General features: G+C 44.7%; 1 protein-coding gene across 1 annotated transcript in view; it reads right to left on the minus strand.

Annotated features, from left to right (window-relative positions):
- LOC8041688 (ribosomal protein S6 kinase delta-1) overlaps positions 1–14358 on the minus strand; it is a 58546-nt gene extending 44188 nt beyond the window's left edge. Inside the window, exons 1-7 of the mRNA XM_029987866.4 lie at positions 13773–14358; positions 13321–13356; positions 13099–13216; positions 12078–12193; positions 6658–6773; positions 3300–3540; positions 126–312 (exon numbers count right to left, since the gene is read on the minus strand). Coding sequence (XP_029843726.2) covers positions 126–312; positions 3300–3540; positions 6658–6773; positions 12078–12193; positions 13099–13216; positions 13321–13356; positions 13773–13874 — 916 coding nt within the window. The 5' untranslated portion in view covers positions 13875–14358. The remainder of the gene's footprint in view (positions 1–125; positions 313–3299; positions 3541–6657; positions 6774–12077; positions 12194–13098; positions 13217–13320; positions 13357–13772) is intronic.
- Between the last annotated feature and the right edge of the window lie 6127 nt (positions 14359–20485).

Raw genomic sequence — 20485 nt, forward strand, 5'->3', positions numbered from 1 at the left:
TGGCAGCAATACCAAGATCTGTAGAGGTTCTTCAGTTGTCAGTCGAGAGAAATTGGCATTCCTTAAGAGTTAAGTGTTAGAGAACCCCCGGACCGGGAGGAGAGGCCCGACTCTCGTTGCCTCACCTTCCTGCAGCCGCAGCCACTCGTCGTCGTCGTCGTTGGGACTCAGGTCCTGAAAGGGCTTCGGGAAGCTGAAGGCACAGCCCGGAGGAGAGCAGGCTTCCTCAGCGAGGTTAGCGCACACTCCGGCGGCCGACAGGATCCAGGCATTGCTCAGGGACGGGCAGTCATCTTTCTCACTCCCCTGCGACTGAGGAGTCCACAACACGTTTGCCGTGTCGGCATTGTTTCGTTCGGAACTGTTGAGCATACCCGGAGCACGGAACCTTCTCCAACCTCTTTCGAAAACGGTAATATCCGTATAAGCTGCTTAAATGAAGAATAAAAAGAACCCCATTGTGTGAAATCCGAAACTTTGATAAAGAAAAAAAGAAGAAAATTTCGACTCGAAGAACGAGACAACAGGCAGGGAGACGTTCCCCTTGCCTGTCGTCTTTTCTTCTACTTGGAAGTTTCTTATTTTGTCCCTCACCACAGTCTCGGGTTTTACACAATAGGTACAGTAGGCTCGCGATAATTCAAACTCGAATATTTCATACTTCTGGTTAATTCAAACAAACTTCAAAATTTTGGTTGTCCCGCTATGTTTTGAATGTATCCATAAGCCACTTAATTCGAGCGGTGTTTTCGTGTAATTCATACTTTTTGTTCTTGTGGTCCCACTGAGTGTGCTTCTTTACGAGCACCAGCGCACTGCAGAGAGGCGATACCTGCAGAGCTTGCTTTTGTGAGCGTTGCTTCTCAGCAGTGCACAGGGGTGGAAGCAAGCTTCAGCCTTTTGGAGCAGGTCTGGGAGCAGCAAAGGTGCCCCTTTGGAGCAGCTTTGGGGCAGTAAAAGTTCAGCTTGGGAGCAGCTCAGGAGCAACAAAAATCGAGTTTCGTAGCAGTATATGCAAATCTTGGAGCTGCTTGGTGCTATAAGCACAGATGTGTTTTCCGATATACGAAAAGAAATATGAATAAAAAAGCATCTCCATGTGACGTTCCAGAACCATTTCCAAACATGACCTTTCCTTAAATATATTCCAGCCAATAGTAAAAAAGATATTTGAATGGCTGCCATTGAGAACTGTCCTGGTGGTAGCGGGTTGGTTCCTCTCATGGATTTACAATGGTAGGCACAGGCAACTAAAGAAAAACAACTTAAACCAGACGTTCCATAAGTTAAAAACAAAACCATTTCAAGCTGCAACAGTATGGTATGAAATAAAGTCCAATACTAACCACAGTTTGTCATTAGGAAATACAAATGTTTCAAGACCCTGTTTAGCAAACAAACGTATTCCAATACTCAACAGAGTTCAAATCTACTCTATCTGATAAAAGTACAAATGCAAAATATTGAAAACTTTATGATACCACCTATACCATTTCTGCTCATACATATGCACTTAATTAACCTTTACTAAAAGAGGCATCACTGACTAAATAGAAACAAAAAAGCTTGATTAGGAGTTTAATAAAAAAAAAGAAATTGACTGACAAAACTAGCAAGTAAGACCACGAAACGGAAGATTTTCGCGGAGCGCAAGTTCGTCTGCTTCTTGCACAAGGGTCGCGTGACGTCAAAATGCCGAGCTCTTATTGGCTGATTAAAAAAATAGTGGGTATATCTCAAAGCACCGAGCATTGAGGTCTACCCACTATCATTTCAATCAAAACCAATCGGAGCTCGGCGTCGTTCTGAAGTCAGCGCATCTCCCGTGCAAGAAGCAGACGACTTGCTCTCCCCATTGCTTGGATGCGTTCTAGCACAACGGTTTAGAATTTGCTTCGCTCAGCAGGACATTCCATGCACTGTTCTCCTCGTCCTCCCGCCGGCTTGCTGTTTGGGTGCCAGCAGGTGTATTCGCCACGTACGTCGTTTACAAGAAACTCTACAGACGATTGAGGCAACCAATTATCGCTTTTATATGTAACGTTTACGACACGAATGAGGAACGCGGAAGCGGTCTCAGCAAAAGCACCCCAAACATGCAAAAATAGATATATACTATGCCAAATGTTTATTTTTTATAGAGTAGTTATTGCTTTCCTCAGAAATTAGATGATAGGTAAACAAATGCCAGCAAGCTCTTATGTACATTTATACATATAACATAAGGTCCTGAAAGAATGCTCACCCAAAATGAAAAGTAAATTGTGGTGTGTGTGTGTGTGTTTGTGTGCATGCGTGCGCGTGTGTCGAAGGGGGGGGGGGGGGGGCACTACAAGCTATGTGAAACGGAAACTCTTCAACTTCAAAGTTTCTTAACTTTTCCCTCACCACAGTCTCGGGTTTTAAACATAATGATTAACTATCACCAGCTCGCCTGCGCACTCACTGCCTTTTCATTACTGATATATATCGCAGACACGGCGAACTCGCGTGTGCGAAAAGTATGTGGGAATTCGCTCTCCTGTCACGGGTACGGCAGCAGAACGCGGAAGCAGCGCATTTGCGCTTCACAGTGCGATATTGACGCAAGAACCCGGCCCCCTCAAACTCGGGTGTCACAGGAACCAACATCGCGCGCAAAGATCACCGACAAAAAAAAAGAAAATGTGGGAACGAGTTTGGAATTTGCATGTCATAGAAGGAATGCCCCGCATAGTACAGATGCTGCAGATTCGCGTGCCACGGTGCGATAAGCACGAGAGAACCCGCGGCGAGCACGCTCGTCGCGTACCAATATCGCAAATCACGCAATAAATAAAATAAAAAAAAACAAAAAAAAAAAACGGCATGTGCGATTTTTGGGGGGCGGGCGTTTGTACGAGACTTTACGGCGATTTAATCCGTGTGTGTCGTATTTCGAATACACTCGGTCGTGCTCAGTGCCACTGTGCAAAAAAAAAAAAAAAAAAAGCCAGTTGCTAAATTAACGGATGAAGAGTACCGAGAACGTAGGTGCCCCACGTTTCACATGCAACACAATTACATATAAATTTGCTATGCATTATTTTAGAAAACTATAACTGTCTGCACATCGAATAAGCAACTTAAATCAGAAGCATGTTAGAAACCTTATTTCTGGTATAAAAACTCAGTGCACCTCAGAATCGAGGGTGCGTTGAAATTGAGTAAATACGGTACTCTCTTGGAGCTTTCAAGTGCAGCATGTCTCCACTAAAGTATATAGAAAATAAGAAAGCTTTACAAAGAAGATGTGTACACCATGTAGCATTGGCTACTACCTGCAGAATTGGATCAAACATGGCAAGGTCCGAAAAAAAGAAGCCTCTTGGTGGCCGCATGGCGTTGCAAACGTTATCGTCCTCTCCCTCCGTCGTCGTGGACCTAACAGACGCGTCCGTTTCTTCCTCCGTAGTCCGAGAATCCAGACTCAGCTGGTCCAACGCCATGATCCGGTGGGAGACGGGACGTTCCGACAGCGAGTCCCCTGCTCCCATTGAGGACACCTCTGGCAACTTGGTGCTGGGGTGATAATCGAAAGAAAACAGTCAGAAAGAAGAAAACATGTTTGTCACAAATTATAATTAACTTTGGTTGGATAGCACATTATTATTGAATTAATATATTAAAGGGATACTGGAATGAAATTTTAGCACCTATTTTATCGTCTGAATGTCAACCACGTTCTGGCCACACCACAGAGACACCAATTTAATGCGAAAACATTAACTGTCCCAAGGAGTGAACCGGTGTTATCAGCTTTTGAAGCCGTGTCAAATGGCACCTAAGTTTCCCTGTCCCAATGGAGCAAAGCCTGTCGTCTGTAGCAGGGATTTAATGGATAGGCTCCCATTGGCAGGCGCACATCATAATTTCAAGGAACGAGGCTCCCGTTGGCTAGCACGCGTCATAGTTTCAAAGAACGCCACCTCATGGCACTGTGGGCCCTGCGCCAATAGAAGGAACACGGTGGCGCACGCTTGGCCACTTCTGCTCCTCTGAACACCGACGAAAATGGCGGTGCCTCAAGCATCTACATCAGCAGCGGCCGCAATTTCGGCAGTAGCAAAACCTGCCCGTCCACGCAAGTACACCACAGACAAACTAAGGGAGTGGAATAATGCAGATCAACAAGCGAGGAGGCAGGCAGCGAAATCCACCCTTGTTGTCAAATCTCTGATACACGGCGGGCGGAACGAGCAGCAGCGCAACGCGCTAGGAGACAAAACAAGGCCTTTCGAAAGCGTGAGGCTCAAGCGGATCATGATTCAAAACGTCTCATGCGGCAAAAGGATGAGGCCCTTGAACAATGCGAGGCGGAAGCAATACGTCGCAGGTGGCATGCTTTCGCATTCCCAACTCATGAGAAGTGCTTAGGTGTCCTCGGACTTCTTATTTTGTTTCAAAAGACACCAAACAATCATTATTTAAAATAAATAAATCAATTACCAGATTGCACCTGGTGGATGTTCCCAAAGCTAATTGGAATGTTGTTCTGACCCCCTCCCCACAAAAGCAGCAACACTCCGCGAAAGTATGGCAACAAGCTGCATGAGCACGTTCCCTGTCGAACTTAGCCTAACCGGAATTTCCTTCTCTTCCGCGCCTACCGTATTCAGGGGTGGAACTCATGATATGTAATTGGGAGCAGCCACGGGAGCAGCTGAAACAGCTGTTTTGGAGCAGGTTGGGAGCAGCTAAAACTACATTCTGGAGCAGGCTAGGAGCAGCTCAGATCAGTTTTCATTGCACTTCAGCTTGTGTCTTAGACAAGCACAGGAGCAATTTCAATTGTGCTTAGCAGCACATATGAACATGAGTGGTTAGGGACCTAGGTAGATGGTATAACAGTTGAACAGGTGCGAAAACTTGAACCTTTGTAAGCCTTAATGAGAACCAAAAAGAAAGTATGTTATATTTCTGAAGATAGTGTCCTTGATAATTTCTGAGTGGCTTTCAGCTGCTCAAAATGCAAACCAGTACTGCTTATCGCATAACCCACACGTGCCCGACATAGTAATTATATGTGCGAACCACGTGATGTGCGAAAGAAACGGACGAGCAGTTGCGCGGAGGAACAGGGCAACACATTTTGAGTCTATACTATTATGCAACTCAATATTGAATGAAGCAGCAGACTCCGATTAACGGAGTTATCATATTGAAAGCGATAAGCAGGAGCAAGGTTAAAGTACGCCGAGCAGATCTGCCACTCGCGTGAGAGCTGTTGGCCGGCAAGGTTTTGAATCGGACCGCGTTTCAGTTCTATCAAATCACAATTTATCTTGCGGGAATGCGGTTCCAACTTCTAGCGATGAAGTACCAAAAGGAATCGTTAACTCATTTGTTTACAACTGGCTGACGTCCGGATCCCTTGCTGCAGAGCCTTAAGCAATTGGACGCTTAACAACTCGACTTTCTTAACTGCTGACGGTTGAAGAATAACAATCCAGTCGCAGGTGGTGTGGCGCTTGGAATCACAACCCCGAGTTTTTTCACGCGCTTCCAACTCGGGATACACAGGAAGAATAAACAGAACAAAGGATTGCAGGGTCAACTAAGCTAAACGCGCTCATTGTTGCCAGTCGAGTTGACAGAAACCAAAACCAAGATAGAATAAATCTTTTTTGCGCACGTTTAGCGATTTGGTACATAAAGGTGCGAGGTACTGGCTGCGGCGCTGTTTCAATAACATGGTGCAGGATGGCGCAGACAAATGTGTCTGGTGCAAAATGGCGCAAATGGCGCAGCCGTTCCACCCCTGCGTACTCTACTCCTGTGGGGAAGAGGAAGGGGGGAGTCTAAAGAGGAGGTGAGTCACCGTATTTATTCAAACACAAGTCAACCTTTTTTTTTCCGGAAATGTCGTCAAAAAGTAAGTGTCGACCTATAATTGTGACCAAAGAATTTCGACCTACATTTCCGACCAAATTTTGCAACCCTACCGAGGGCATGGAGCTATCGAGTCACCGAGCCGGCGTTGCGGTAGAGCTGTGCCGCTTTTTGTTTCAAAAAGCTTTTGGTGCACGAAAACAACCGCAACAGCAGCAACCGACAGCCCCCCTTGACAGTGGCGGACGCGGATGTCTTCCTCGCTATTTGTGGCATGGGCTCCTAAGTATGAATATTTTTGCCCGGCTTGTGTAGCGTGCTATTTCTGCAGCTAAACAGTGGCAGTTACGACTGGTTGTTGGAATGCGCAGTCGGCTGAGGCGTTAGTCGGGTTGTCAATTTCAAGCCGTGGCCATTTTGAACGGCTGAGTCTCCAGGTCGCTCCAAAAATGTGAGTCCATCTTCTGCTCGTCGATTTGGAGCGGGTCCCATGGAGCGGAATTTCGTCTCCCTCGTAGATTTTGAAAAGTGCTCCGGATCTACCAGTGGAATTCACCATTAGAGTCGACGTAAGGCACTTTGTCAGGGAGGGGCTGAATTCTTTCTAGACATGGGCAAGGCGTAGGTAAGCTATGGAAAGGTCGTTTGGATAAAAAGGTAAGAACAAAATCTGCTACTGCATACTGTACTGCAAATAATGGAGTCTAGCATGGAATCAATGTAAAAGGCAAGTGAAGAACACTAGAAAAAATAAATATTCTCAATTAGACAAAGCGTGCACTGGTGAAGAAAAACTGTAAAGCTCACTAGGCTTCTGCAGGAACGCCATTGAACTTGGAGGGTGACTTTGCCGGAGGTGCCAGCAGTGGAGGGTCCAGGCCAGACATCTCTTGTTCAGGCTCATCGTTCACCTCCTCGCTCCGCTGAGAAGACAATCACATATTTATCAATTAATGACTCAACTGGCAGTGATTTTGAGACTGATACAAACCCTGAAAGAATTCTAATAATAAATTTAGTGCTCCTTAGGCTCTGTCAGGCAGGAGAAAAAAGATCAAGGCAAATTTGAAATGACTCTCCATGCTGTTTGTCTGCGGAGTAACTAGCAACTTCTCTCAGAGAAGTGGTACATATAGTTTGCACCTTGGTGTTAGTTAAAGGGACACTAATACCCCCCGCCCCCCCACTAAAAATGTTTTTTATTTTTTGTCAAGCGATTTAATATGGTCTCAGAAGATTACCTAATTAATATTTTGCAACAGCGTCACATATATTTTTAATAAAGTAAAAAAAATGCAACTGCTCAAAACCAAAACTGAACAAGGGAGGAAGAAGAAATGTAGAGGAGGAGAGAGTTGCTGGAAGTCAATAGCTACACCCAACTGCGTTTTCTTTTTTTTTTTTTTTCCTTCAATGTTCTGGTTGTGCGAAGTAGAAGAAAAACGTGCACGTCCTATGTCGCGCGAAAAACCCAAGACAAGCATGAAATGCTTGTCTTGGGTTTTTTCGACATTTGCACGTTTTTCAAGCTCTTACCTATTTGTATTCATAAGACGAGAGATGTCTTAAGCCAGGAGAAGGATCGGCGACTTGGCGATGTCTTCATGTGAATCAGCTTTGCGGTCGGGCGTGTCATACGGAATAAATCCTAATTATTTTGATCGGTAAACAATTTCTCTTTCAAGGCTAGACCGATTTGCCAGTAACACAAACAACAGTTCTGAAGTAGAGGTCCCATGCCTGTCGTCCAACGCCATTGCTTAGTCCGCTTCGTTCAGCCGTCCAGCCCACGACTCCCGCGATACGACCCCATGTTGAGAATTACGCAGAAAATGCACAGGGTGCTTCTGCTTTTCTGTGCAACCTTTTTTTTTTTTTTTTTTTTCCCACATATTTTTTGTTTTTTAGAAGCCACAAAAATGGGTACCACAGTTTCTTCCATTTTTGATATTGAGTATGTGCCTTCGACAGCCTGCAACTTTGATTATACTCAGTGTGTGTGTCTAAACCATAAAGAATAGCACATGACCACGGAGAAGAGAGTGAGCGCGACTCAAACCGGCGAGTTCTCGATTGGTTGCTTTCAGGCGGAAAGAAAACAAATTTCGAGCCGCAAATCGTGTTCTGTTTAGTTGGGCTCTCATATGTCATGTAAAAATAAAAACATTGGCGTGCATAAACATTCTGTCAGTGCCCCTTTAAGATGTCTTTAAATATAGTTCCAGATGGTTCATTTTTAGTGTGAATTCCGTGCTTCTTAACACATCTCTAATTGGAATGTGCCAAGTAAGATTATTATCTTGAAAGTTGATTAGTGGAAGTTAGGTAACTACCGTAATTTGCTAATGGTAACTTTACGCTTACTACCCAACATCTGCCACAGTCGATAACATTATTTTGCAGGAATTGCTTCTTTGTTTCTAGTGTTCTGTCTCTTTTTTTTTTTAATTATTGTCTTCTTAGAAAAAGACTATTGTATATCCATTACCATTGAGACATTTATATTGAATATTTTGTCAAATCAATAGCGCAGTTACCCCAGTTAAGGTTACCCTCACTTTTGACCTCCAAACCAGTTGACATATGCACATTCTTTTGTAACTGAGGTATGCTTACAAGGTACTCAGCACGTGGAAAAACGGAGCAAACTGCTAATTTTCTAGAATACGAGTTTCAGGGAAAACAGAAACACAATGCAATTTAAAATAAGCCTTGAGCCTCTTCGCACACAACATGGCCAATCACAAGACAGCATTATGAAGACGCACCACCATTAGGATTATATCCCCACACTCTGTCTCAAATGTTGAATTCCTAAGATTTAGCTACCATAACTGCCTGCCCACCAAAACTAATACACAGGTCCTAACATTTGCTATGCATAAATGGATTTACAATCCATTTATGCATGTTTTTCAGTCAGACTTTACGCAAGTTTTTCAGTCAGACTTGGTATTATTATTTTCTTTTAGTTAATCGCTAGCGGACGTTCCTTAGTCAGCTAATGATCGGACTAAGGCACGTCAGTTGCCATCATTACAAAATTAAGAAAAGTGTTTTCAATCAAAATAAATTTACCCGCTGCCTTTTAACACAAAAATAAGCAGTATAGTTTTTGCAGTGAAGCCGACCTGCGGAAACTGCGTTTGGCCGTTACGAGAAAGTGGGAGCGATTTCAATCACTTCTAGAAAAGATACAACAAAAAAAAGGGGGAAATTGCATCAAGCCAATTGAAAGTTCATATGATCAACAGCAATAATAAAAAATTAAACAAAATAAAAAATGGCCTTTTTCGATAAAGTGGGTTCAAAATATAGGTTAATCTCAGTTTCGACAATATCTCAAATTTTATATAAAAAAATTCCGTGAAAATGAAATAAACTAAACTTATGCCCATCGATAGCCCATGTGTAGGGCTACACCCGCATAGTATTTGGTAAGCGACAAATATAATAACTCATGAATTACAAGGCTCTGAAGATGCCACCGGATTGTCAAAGAGACAATGTTTGGCATTTTTTACCACAATAAACAAAAATACAAAAGTACATTTCTTTGAACTAAAAAAATGGTTGAAATAAGATATAAGTGCACAAAAAATAACTGTGAGTTTTGTATGCTTTCTGTATTCATACCAGTGTACAGAACTGGGTACAAAAATCCCGGAGTAAAAAACATACTTTCACCCTGGCTCCACCTATTATTTTTTTGTGAAGCAAAATTTTTTTTTTTATTTGGAAAGCGGTTTTGTTTTTAGCAGAAAAGGGGAAATCACATATATATATATATTTTTTAAATCAAAAGACCCACACCGACAAGGCTGTTCGATTTCAAATGAAACCACCCATATACACTCCGTGCGGGAACTATAGGGGGCGCTTTGAAAAACGCGCGCAGCGCCGCTAGCGGAGGAGCTGGCGTTCGACTGTGAGGCGCGTTCAGCAGCCTGCGGCGACTTTTCGCATGCCAAGCTGTGGCGGCGGAAGCGCGCACGGGCGAAACTTTTGCTTTTTGAGCCGATAAGTTGAGGGTGACGTTGCATGAGTACTGGGGTAGACCTAAGAAGGGCATCTAGCTGTTCTCCACTTCTTATATATTGAGTTTGAGTCGTTATTAGGGGTAATTTCTCTAGTTGCGGCCGAATTCCGAAAAACAAGACGGCCGCCACCTTGATTGCTCTGGGTGGGAAATTTATTTCGCTCGTCGCTGTAAACCTAGAACTGCTGGAACGATGATATTTGGAGGCGAGTGGGATGTTCACTAAGTTTGTGCAGGAAGAGTGCCAAGTTTCTTTAAGACAGCAGGTGTGAGAGTTAAGTTTCTAATGAATAAAGAAACAAAGCTGTACGGGATATCCATTATTCGACCCAAAATGTTGTGTTATAGCGGGCTGTGTAAAGCGCAGATTTGGGCACACAGGTGCTTGGTCTTGACAGTAACATGATACAGCACTTATTATAAAAAAAAAAAAAAAAGGTGGCATAGGGAAACCAGGTGAAATGGTTTGGGCGGTGTAACTCAATGGGAACCGGTTTTGGCAATGAAAAGGCTGTCAAGAGAATATCACTGGTCGGGGGAGGTGGAGACTTTAGAGGTAGGAAGGGACTAGGGTGGACTGTACTTCCAATTGAAACAACTTTACGAAAGGTGGTTCCAAAGCCGAGAAAACAAAGTTGTCGACCAAAACACGGTTTGGCCGCCAAGGGCTTTTGCGGTCTGCTGTTGTGTAATAACCTGTTGTGCGAGGTCCTGATTTTCGGCGCACAGGTATTTTGACATGACCGTCACTTGGCACAACACTTATTATAACAAAAAGAGTTGGCATAGCGAAACCAGGTGGAAATTTAGTTTGGGCGGCGTAACTAAATGGGAACTGGCTTTGACCGTCAAAGGCTGTCAGATAATACCACTCATCGTAGGAGGTGCACACATTACAGGTAGGAAGGGACCAGTGGACGGTAATTCCAGTTCGAACCACTTTGCAATAGGTGGCTCTAAAGCCGAGAAAAACAAAATTGTTGTCTACAGAACTCGGGGTGTCAGCGTTTCCACATCCAAAAGGAGGCTGATCAAGAAAGAAAGCACACCACATTAACTTCCATACTCAAACGTTGTATCTCCAGTGATTCCGAGTTTCATTGTTGTTTTCTTTAGATTTATATTTGTCACTTTTTTTACCGTTTGAATTTTTCTTCATGAAGTACAGATTGCGTGCCATAGTTGTCCGGAAATATCATCGACACGGACGATGGGGACGAAACTTCTTTGGAGGGCATTCCTCCAACGAAATTGGCACTGCATACCCGCGAGTGTGGGATGGCGTTTCAGTTCGTCCCATCGGCGCTAACATATGTAGGCGTTACTGGTACGAAAACAAACGCAGAGCGCAAAGCGGAAGTGTAGCTAGAACATGTCAGCCGTGCCGACAGAGTGGCACACATGATCGGGAGACCAAATTTCTCGCGTCGTACGGCACGGCTACATCGTTGTCGCTTTTCCACAAAACATCGGCGAGGTGAAAAACTGTGAAACTTTGTCTCCACGAGATACGATGCATAACTATTGAAGCACTTAATGACGCAGCACAGGCAGCAAGCACTTCATGCTGTGAACTCAGCGCAACCGCACCACTCCGACTTCAATGCGTACCAACGTACGCGGCGTGGTTTCGGTTTCGTTTTCTCTGGGGTACTCACTGCCTACCTTCGGTACCGGCCGCGCGGCGGCGCGCCAGTCGCGTCGCACGGAGTGTATAGCAAGATTAAGAAATTAAATTAAAGGTTACCTGCCTGCAACCTGCACCATACAGCTTAACCATGTTGAATATACCTGAGACTGGGGTAGAAAGGAACATAAAAGTCGAAGAAACAGAAAGGGACAGGACGACGTCTCAAACTCAGCTACCAGGTTTATTTAGTCCTCCTCCTTATATAGCCCACAAACAGCCCCTTTGTGTTGGTGGTGGTTTGTTGCCCCTTTGTGTTGGTGGTGGGCTGTTTGTGGGCTATATAAGGAGGACTAAATAAACCTGGTAGCCGAGTTTGAGACGTCGTCCTGTCCCTTTCTGTTTCTTCGAATTTTACGTTCCTTTCTACCCCAGTCTCAGGTATATTCAACATGGTTAACATGCACCAGCTCGCCTGCACCCTTACTATTTTATCTCTGACCATACAGCTTGAAAGTTAAAAAAAAAAGAACCTTGCAACATGGTTATGATGGGACTCACCTCAAAGAACTTGACAAAGACTTGGCTGTTGAACAGGACGGGGTACTTGGCAGCAAACTCCAGGAGGTGCAGTGCAGACTGACGGCGCTCTTCGACCACATCCTCTTCAAAACGACCTTGAGGTAATAAGGGAGGTAAAACGAAAACATATCACCTCGTCATTGCCTCACATACAAACATCAATGGGGTACTGAAGCCATTTCCAACATTTCATTTTTTAGTTATCATTACATGGTTGCAACATGTTGCAGAGACATTGAAGGTGATAAAGACAGAAATCAGTGCATGAGCTTTGAAACTAAATCCCAAAGGACATAGTAGGAGCTTCAGCTGCTTCGAATCAGTAAGTCCTTGATACATAAACCTAGCTTTTCCGTCAGCACATGTGATGGCACGAATTGTGCTTACCTACAATTTGATGAGAACTGCAAACAGTGGCATTGGAACAGAGAGGGAAAGGGGCAATCCCCCCCACCCCAAAGAAGAAGAAAAAAATTCCACAATGTTTCTTTTTGCTACTTCCTCATCTTCTGAACCGTTCTAATGCCACTGACTGCAAAGTCAAATGGGCTTACATATTAAACTAGCTACGCTGACACTAATACACCAGCCACAAGGTAAAATTTAAGATCAGTTCCATCCACTAACGTCTGATCGACCAATCAGTGTGCGTCACTCCTGGCACTGTGCAGAGCATACACGACGTGTGTAGTCAGAACCACCAAGCTGATTTCAGATCACTTAAGGTCAGTAGATGGAACCGACGTGAAATTTTACCGTGTCGCAGGACTATTGTCATTATTAGGAACAGAACAAACATGACTGAACAGCATGGATAATGATGCTCATACTAAGAAGAGATAAACATCACAGTTCCTTACATTGCCAGTTGACAGACTCAGATTCACGAGAGCAATAAAATATGGAACATGACAGTGATCTCATTTTGATGTCCGACCACCTCGTACAGTACTGCCAGACACAACTGGGAAACCAAACAATGAGCACCGGGCTCACTCACCAAAAAATTGGGCTTTTGCAAACTTCGGAAAGTTTCCCTTTAGGTGAAGGCCTTGGTAAATCAGTAGGAGAGCCTTGTAGAGCTTGCTGAAGTCGCTGTATCTTTTCCACACAATCACCTAGTTCAACAACAGAAAAAAAGAGCAGACGATAAAATACGATTTGTGTAAAATATTGAGACACGCTGTCCACCGTTGACAAGTCGCTCAATAGAATTGCTTACCTGCGATGCAGCTTCCACTGAATTTTTCGGGAAAACCTAGAACACAACATATATGTACGTCAGAAATGACACAGTGCATCAACGGTGGCTCAGAATATCGGCGGTGTAACCCAAACGCGCTAAATACTCTCTTTCTAAAAAAAAAAAGAAGAAAAAAAAAGGGCAGCGTAATTTATTGCCTAATTGCATGCAACCTCATAACGCGATCTTGTGCTGCGAAAATCTTGTTTGCAGTTTGCGACATTAAATTAGGATGCCGAGTCAGAGAACGTCTTTCCTGCAGACGCTGTTGTTTATACAGACGGAAGGCACCATTGAGGAAAATTACCGAGTTTCATAACAACCTAGATACCTCTCGGACATTAAAAATGAGAAATAAACAAAATAAAATAATCGTTCGGCCGCCAAACCGAAAGGCTGGAACGCTTTGACAAAGCAACGCGAGTTCATACCTTTGAGACAACTTTGTAGACGGTGTATCCCTTCTTGTGGAGCGTTGGGTTGGATACGTAAAAGCTTCTGACCCAATCGTTATGGTCTGGGAACCTTGACATGTCACTCCAAAGCACGCATAGAACGGATCAATGTGCGTCAATGTGCGCTAAGTAAAGATGCTGCTGACATGATCACACAACCGCTCGACGCTCGACCGTTCTCACGCGGCTACAGGGTTCCGCTGTTTGCTTGCCTTTGTGCTCACAACGTAGAAATTTACCGAAAAGCTTAGAGATTTCGGCTTAATTCTTGGAGGAGTCGACAAACACAGAAAAATCTAGTCTATTCGAAAAAAATTACAGTAGCTTGCGAGTCGATGAGCTTCCACCACAGAAAAGCAACAAAACAAGGAAATCGCTAGTCACGGATTGGATTGGATTGAATACTTAACTTCGTCTTCGTCTATTTCAGTATTGGTCTGACTTTATACTTTTATACTTTAATTCCTTAAAGAAGTTAACGTCCACTTTGAGACGCAACTCATAGAACTGTAAAACCAAGGCGTGAAACTACAATTTATCGCTGTTTTACAAATAAAACCAATAAAACACCACGGGCGCTCTTTGCGGCCTAGTTTCGGTTTGAAGCCGCGGTTTCAAGGATCACATTTCTCGTTCAGTAGCGTCCACTACGAAATGTTTAATCAACCGGAGCGTCTAGAGTTCTGTCCAGACGGAACAGTAGCAGACGCAGTAGAGTTCTTTCCAGACGGAACTATAGCAAGCCCAGCAGAGTTCCGTCCAGACGGAACGAGCCTCGTAGAGCCCAGTCATGGGCACGTTACCTATAAAATGTAAGTGTTACAGTCACAGTTACTCAGGGAAAAAAGTAACTTTGCTACAGTTACAGTTAAAAAATTGAAAGAGTAACTTGTTACAGTTACTTCGCTAAAGTAACGCCTTCTTCGTTACTTTACAATAAATATTAGACAACATTGACCCCGTAAGTGACTACGTCACAACATGGCGTCTGGCTCAAACAAATCGTTGCTAGGGACGTTGCTATGGTGTAATGCATGGAGGCTCCACATGAGGCTAGATTTTTGCTTACAAGTAGGTAAATATATATATATATTTTTTTTTTTTGTAAGCAACCTAACTTCTTGATATCTAATTATGAAGATGTTCTTGTCGTCTCAGTGTCGTACTGCAACGATGAAAGCCATTTCTGAAGTATTGCACTCCGCATTGCTTTGGTAGCAGACGACGCGATAGATTTGCTGGCCTCTGTTGCAGCGGTAAACGAGCGACAAAAACAAGTGTATCGCCATGGCCAAAGAGGCCTCCGCAATGTGCGCTTTTTTCTGTGAAGAACCCAGCTTAGTTCAGAGGGGTGAAAATGCCGTAAAATCAAACCACGTCATGCAGATCAGTTACGACGACGACCTGAAGTGCATTACCGGCGTAGTGCAGGTCAGCATGAGAAACAAATCGTACGTCGTCGAGGTAAGTCGTTTGGTATTATTATTGGTGTTGATGTCGCTGGCCTGTAATAAGGCGGAGCCTCCTGAGGGGGCGGTTCACCGAATGATACTTTAGCGAATAATTGGGCGCCGCAAAGCGGCGTTTACGTGTGGGCCAATACACACACACATGTGGGTTTACATTTTTTGTAATGAGCCGCCTCAGACTGTCGCCGCGAAGCGGCGTAAAGCGCAGCGCGACGGATGGGTTAACGCGCGCCCCCGTTGTTGCCCCGGAGGCTCCGCCTTATTACAGGCCAGCGACATCAATACCTTATTATTATTGAGGTAGTCAGGTTATTAAAAAAATGCATGTCTATCGCGATTTCGCAGTATTTTGATTTTTTTCCCCTTGGTATACATCAAATTTCGTGGACGTGCTCTTTTCATGAAGATCTCCATCGAACCCGCGATGCGAGTACAATCTGTAATAAACTCACCTTATGTTTTTTATCCAGTTCTTTCGCGCTTTGGGGTCTTGCGGAAATCTGAAAAAACTGCAAGAATCTTTCTCCACGCGATGATTACAACCAGGTACGAAGCACCCTCCCACAGCGCAAATCCCCAAACAAAATTTGGGATCTCAACCGATCGCCTGAAGTGCTTTTCTCACGGGTGCAATGCGATCTTTTGCAGACGATCATCTCAATCGAGCCCGGACTTTCAATAAACCATATTTTGCATCGCACCCCACTATGAATTCTTATAAGTGTCTTAAACTCATCATATTTCAAACAAATGCAATATCAGAATATCGTCTTTATTCACACAATTGAGACGCCAGCGCCGGCTTGGCCGGCGGACGTGTGGGCAGACGGCATACTACTTGCATTCGTCGTCTGCTGCAGGCATCTTGAGGACCGGAAGTTGCAGTCGTAAACATTTCAGAAACAAGCGATTACCGGCACACTTCTGTCGGAACATATATGCCATTCAAGCTTTCTATATCTGTGATTTTTAGAAGTTTAAATCCTACTCCTGATTTTTGAACGGTCGGGTTTTCGTAGCGAAATATAGCCACATGTATTTGTCCATAACAACGACCCTAGAAACGGTTTGTTTGGACCCATGACGTCTTACTTACGGAGTCAATTAAAAATAAATTAGCATAGAATAGAAAACAATAGTTTTATTTCCAATACATACATCTTTAAAAAGTGCAATGATGAGCCGGTGTAAGCCTCAAGAGCTTGTGTACCTGACTCGGCGCAGTAGGTGACAAATTCAGTACGTGTAACATCAGTATAAAATGCCCATTCACCTTCGAAATAACTTATTCAAGGTTAAGCAGGGACCAAGAAAAACAGATCGAAAGACGGCATCACACTGCAGAACAATACGCACTGTCCTGAGAAAAAAACAATCAGAGGGAAAAGAGTAACCACCATCTAAATTGTTTACTGGTCTAAATTCCGTAGTGCTTCTTTTAAGTTTTTGTCTTGATGTGGCAGCAAATAGGGATTCTGGCATGCTGTTGAATCGGGCGTGTCCGGGTATGGTGACCAGAATGACGTCACGGGAAAACTATGCAGAGTTAAACACGAAGTATAGGTGCATGCCAATCAACAGGCAACCTGAAGAATGCGAAGAAGAGATGATGTTGGGGCCGCAAGGAATTGCGCCGTCACTGGTTGAGATGTAGGGAAAATAGCACACGCTTGCCTTCCGACAAAATTCGAGGGTAAACAACTGCACAAGGTGCGCAAAGAGCAGACGAATTTGCTTGCTGTCGCATACTTATCAGGGTTAACAGACTGAAGTGCCAAATGTTTACGTAACTTACTCTAAAAATGCCATATTTGAGCCTGTAAACCACTGATTTCTGCTATTAACCCAAGTGCTTTGAGGCATTTTGGTGTGCCCGGCACTGGTCAGAATTAGCCTAATACTAGCCAAATAGCCAACTGCCATTTTTTCCCGCCAACTGCAAAATAAAACTAGCCCAATTTGGCTATTTATAGCCCAACCTGGCAACCCTGTCGGTTATCTGGTTTAGTTTACAACGCAGGAATACAGGTCTCAGATAGGTACTTCCGCCCACAGCCCCGGACCGGAAGTGTGTCCGACGCGCCACCACCGCGCCGTGACGTAACAGAGATGAGTTCGTGAGAGATGAGTGTTACGTAACGGCGCGGTGGTGGCGCGTCGGACACACTTCCGGTCCGGGGCTGTGGGCGGAAGTACCCATCTGAGACCTGTATTCCTGCGTTGTTTTGAAAGGAACCAGACAAAAACCTGCCTTCTTGTCCAAACGCTGCGACTGGGGCTGTACCAAAAGGGTCGAGAAAGGTTTGAAGGTCAGTTTTCTTGCCCTCGGTTCGTCCAAGAACGTGGATATGTGCCGTGAAAAGGGAAAACCAGACGCCGTTGGACCACGATTGCTTGGGCGGGAAGCATTTTGGGTTGAGTTCACGGATACTTCTGCCCATCAGATTTATTTGTTTTGTTCCAAAATGAACGCCGGAAAACCGTCAAGTTGTACGGACCATCTGCGGACTACGCTCAGTGCGTCTTCAAGTTCGAACGGTCGCCTGATCGTTCGAACTGTCGTCTGCTCTTTCAAACGTTTCAGTGCTTGTCGTCTGCTCTTTTAGAGGACACCGGCCCGCAGACCAAACGTAGGCCCGGTACTTGCGATAAGAAGTAAGTGCAGGCCTCAAAAGACTTAAGTTTGAAGGTTGGTAAGCAGGCTCGACGTAAACAGTAGATACAAGGAGATGTTGATCATTGTTACCAGTGGCCGTCACCGACTTGTTATGCCTGATTCACTTGGTTAGATTCTGCTTGCGATTTTCAGTATCGACGTCGACCATCTCAGCTACGGTTCACGCTTTTGCAGTCCGAGCGACGTCGCTACTGAAAATTACGAGCGAAACCTCATCATATGAATCAGGCTTTAGCGTACATACTGCGGCGTCCACGCGGAATGAATCGCCGCATGTCAGATTATTCACGCGAAGTTTTGCGGTGTAACGAGCCTCGTTAATTTCGCTGACGCCGCTCAAGTAGTCAGACATCGTTAGGAGGACGTATACTCAACAATTCCAACGCGAAAATGAGCGCGGGGGCTCACACCGAGGCCGACAACATCGCATTTCAATGGTTTGTTTATGGGCGACGGCGAGCTTCTTGCCCACACCCCCATCGCGCATGCGCGGCGCCGGTGGCGTCCGCTAGGGGTGCTCCGGGCGCTCCGGTTTGTTTGTAAACATGAGTTGGTGTATAGGGGTGTCGCGAACTTTTGTCGAACCAGAATTTTAGGTCGACCTTTCGGGGTTCGACTGGATCGAACCGGTTCGACGAACCTTCGAACTTTTCACCAGATTCGACCGGTTCGAGTTTGTGGACAGTGTGGCCAGACCTTAATACAACCATGTCTAAGTTTGGAGAATTTTTTTTTATACAAAGGGTTATTTTATTTTATAAACAGTTGCGATTAAAAGAAACTAATTCTAATCACTGAAGAGGTTAATAACTTAATTTTTTGTACTGTATTAACTGAAATAACCAATCAGCGGTGCCTTTACTTCATCTCTTAGCCATCACCATCTAATCCGAAGCCAGATGGCCAGCCTGTCGCGCATGCGCACACGAGTCGAACCTCAATACAAGGTTCGTCGAATTTTTCACTAAAAGTTCGAAAAAGTCAAACCTGGTCGAACTCGAACCTCGGCCGGTTCGCGACACCCCTACATTTCCGGACGCGGGAAGCCGCGCCCGGAAATACGAAACTGCGCAACTACCAAATTTTCGAGATTTCGACAGAAGGGAAGTTATTGCAGCGTAATGAGTATGCTGCTTTTTATAAACCTTAGAATAGCTCAGAATTTTGTTGCAACGTTAAATTATCACTGTTTATATTGCTGAGAGTTTTCAGTCTTCGCGATTACCATTGCGACTGTCGTCCTTCAGCTGGCAACATTGCTTTCTTTCTCTCGTGTTCTGTCGCTTTCTTTCGCGATCTTTCACTCGGGACCCAGGATGTCGGCGCGCGGGATTTGCCACTCCTCCTCACCCACCTTTACCCACCTGACCTCAAGGTGAAGGTGAAGCCCATCCAGCTCTCCTCCACGCTATGGTGCCTGGAACGCGTCTCCGACTGGTGTGTTTACCGCGGCCAAAAAAGTGGTCCCTCGATTTCCGCCTGATGACGTCATAAAAGTGTCATGCTGTCGCCGGTCGCGACCCTGGCGGCGTCTCAACAGTTGTGATAAAAATGGCAGACGCCTGTTCTGCTGCAGGTCGCTTTCCATTGTGACAGTTCACGGAAGCTAGGGCAGCCGGAAGTTGGGACGCCTAAAGCGACGCCGTGACGACAGCGACACTCGCGTTCGCTCGTGCTTTTCGCCAGCATTTCTACGGCCAACCGCCAGGATCGCAACAGGCAACAGCATGACACTCGCGTCATTTGTTGCCACATTGGGACCACTTTTGATGTATGGGCGGGATAGGGCGCTAAACACACCAGTCGAAGACGCAATCGAGGCACCATATCCACGCTCCCGAAATGCCGAGAGAGAGAACAAGTGGAAAGGATGTGCACTACCGACTAAATCGCGTCTAGCGCCGACAATATTGCTCTAAACAAGTTTGTTTCTTTTTTTTGACACGCGTGTCCTAACCAAGCTGTCAAAAAAAAAAAAAAAAAATAATAATAAACTTTTTTTTTCTTTTTGGGGGCCCTTTAAGATCAAACGGGTAAAGCTGCATTGTCATTTTTCAAAACTGAGCAGGTTTCATTTACAGGAACTCGCGCGTGGTGGCTCACTGTTCTACCGTCGTCGTAGTTGCGGCCCCCCAACTTTAAAAGCTTCCTCACAGCACACAACTCCCCCCGCTTTTTAAGGTACCACTGCATTACCAACACGTGAAGGCCAAACAAAACACAAAGATATCTATACTGTCTCAAGAAATAAAGCAGCAAAAGAAACAAAAAAAAAAAAAAAAAAATCTTGACGCTGTAAAATTAGAGCAAAAATCAAAATCTATTATCCATTAAAGGTTTAACAAATTCGTGCTACAGAACCAGATGCCGAAGGAAAGAACGTCTTATCCTTGCTAGGCCGCTTTATCTTGCAGCGTGATCCAAAGACAGCAGCAGCATATCCTCGGGGTCATGAGAAGTCATCAGTCCGAACTCGTCGTTCCGTCATTCGGAGAAATGACATGACACGCCACACACAAGCACGCAAAACGCCCGCCGAGCGT

This window comes from Ixodes scapularis, unplaced genomic scaffold, assembly GCF_016920785.2.
Source record: "Ixodes scapularis isolate PalLabHiFi unplaced genomic scaffold, ASM1692078v2 PGA_scaffold1__304_contigs__length_218370807, whole genome shotgun sequence".
Classification (NCBI taxonomy): Eukaryota; Metazoa; Arthropoda; class Arachnida; order Ixodida; family Ixodidae; genus Ixodes; species Ixodes scapularis.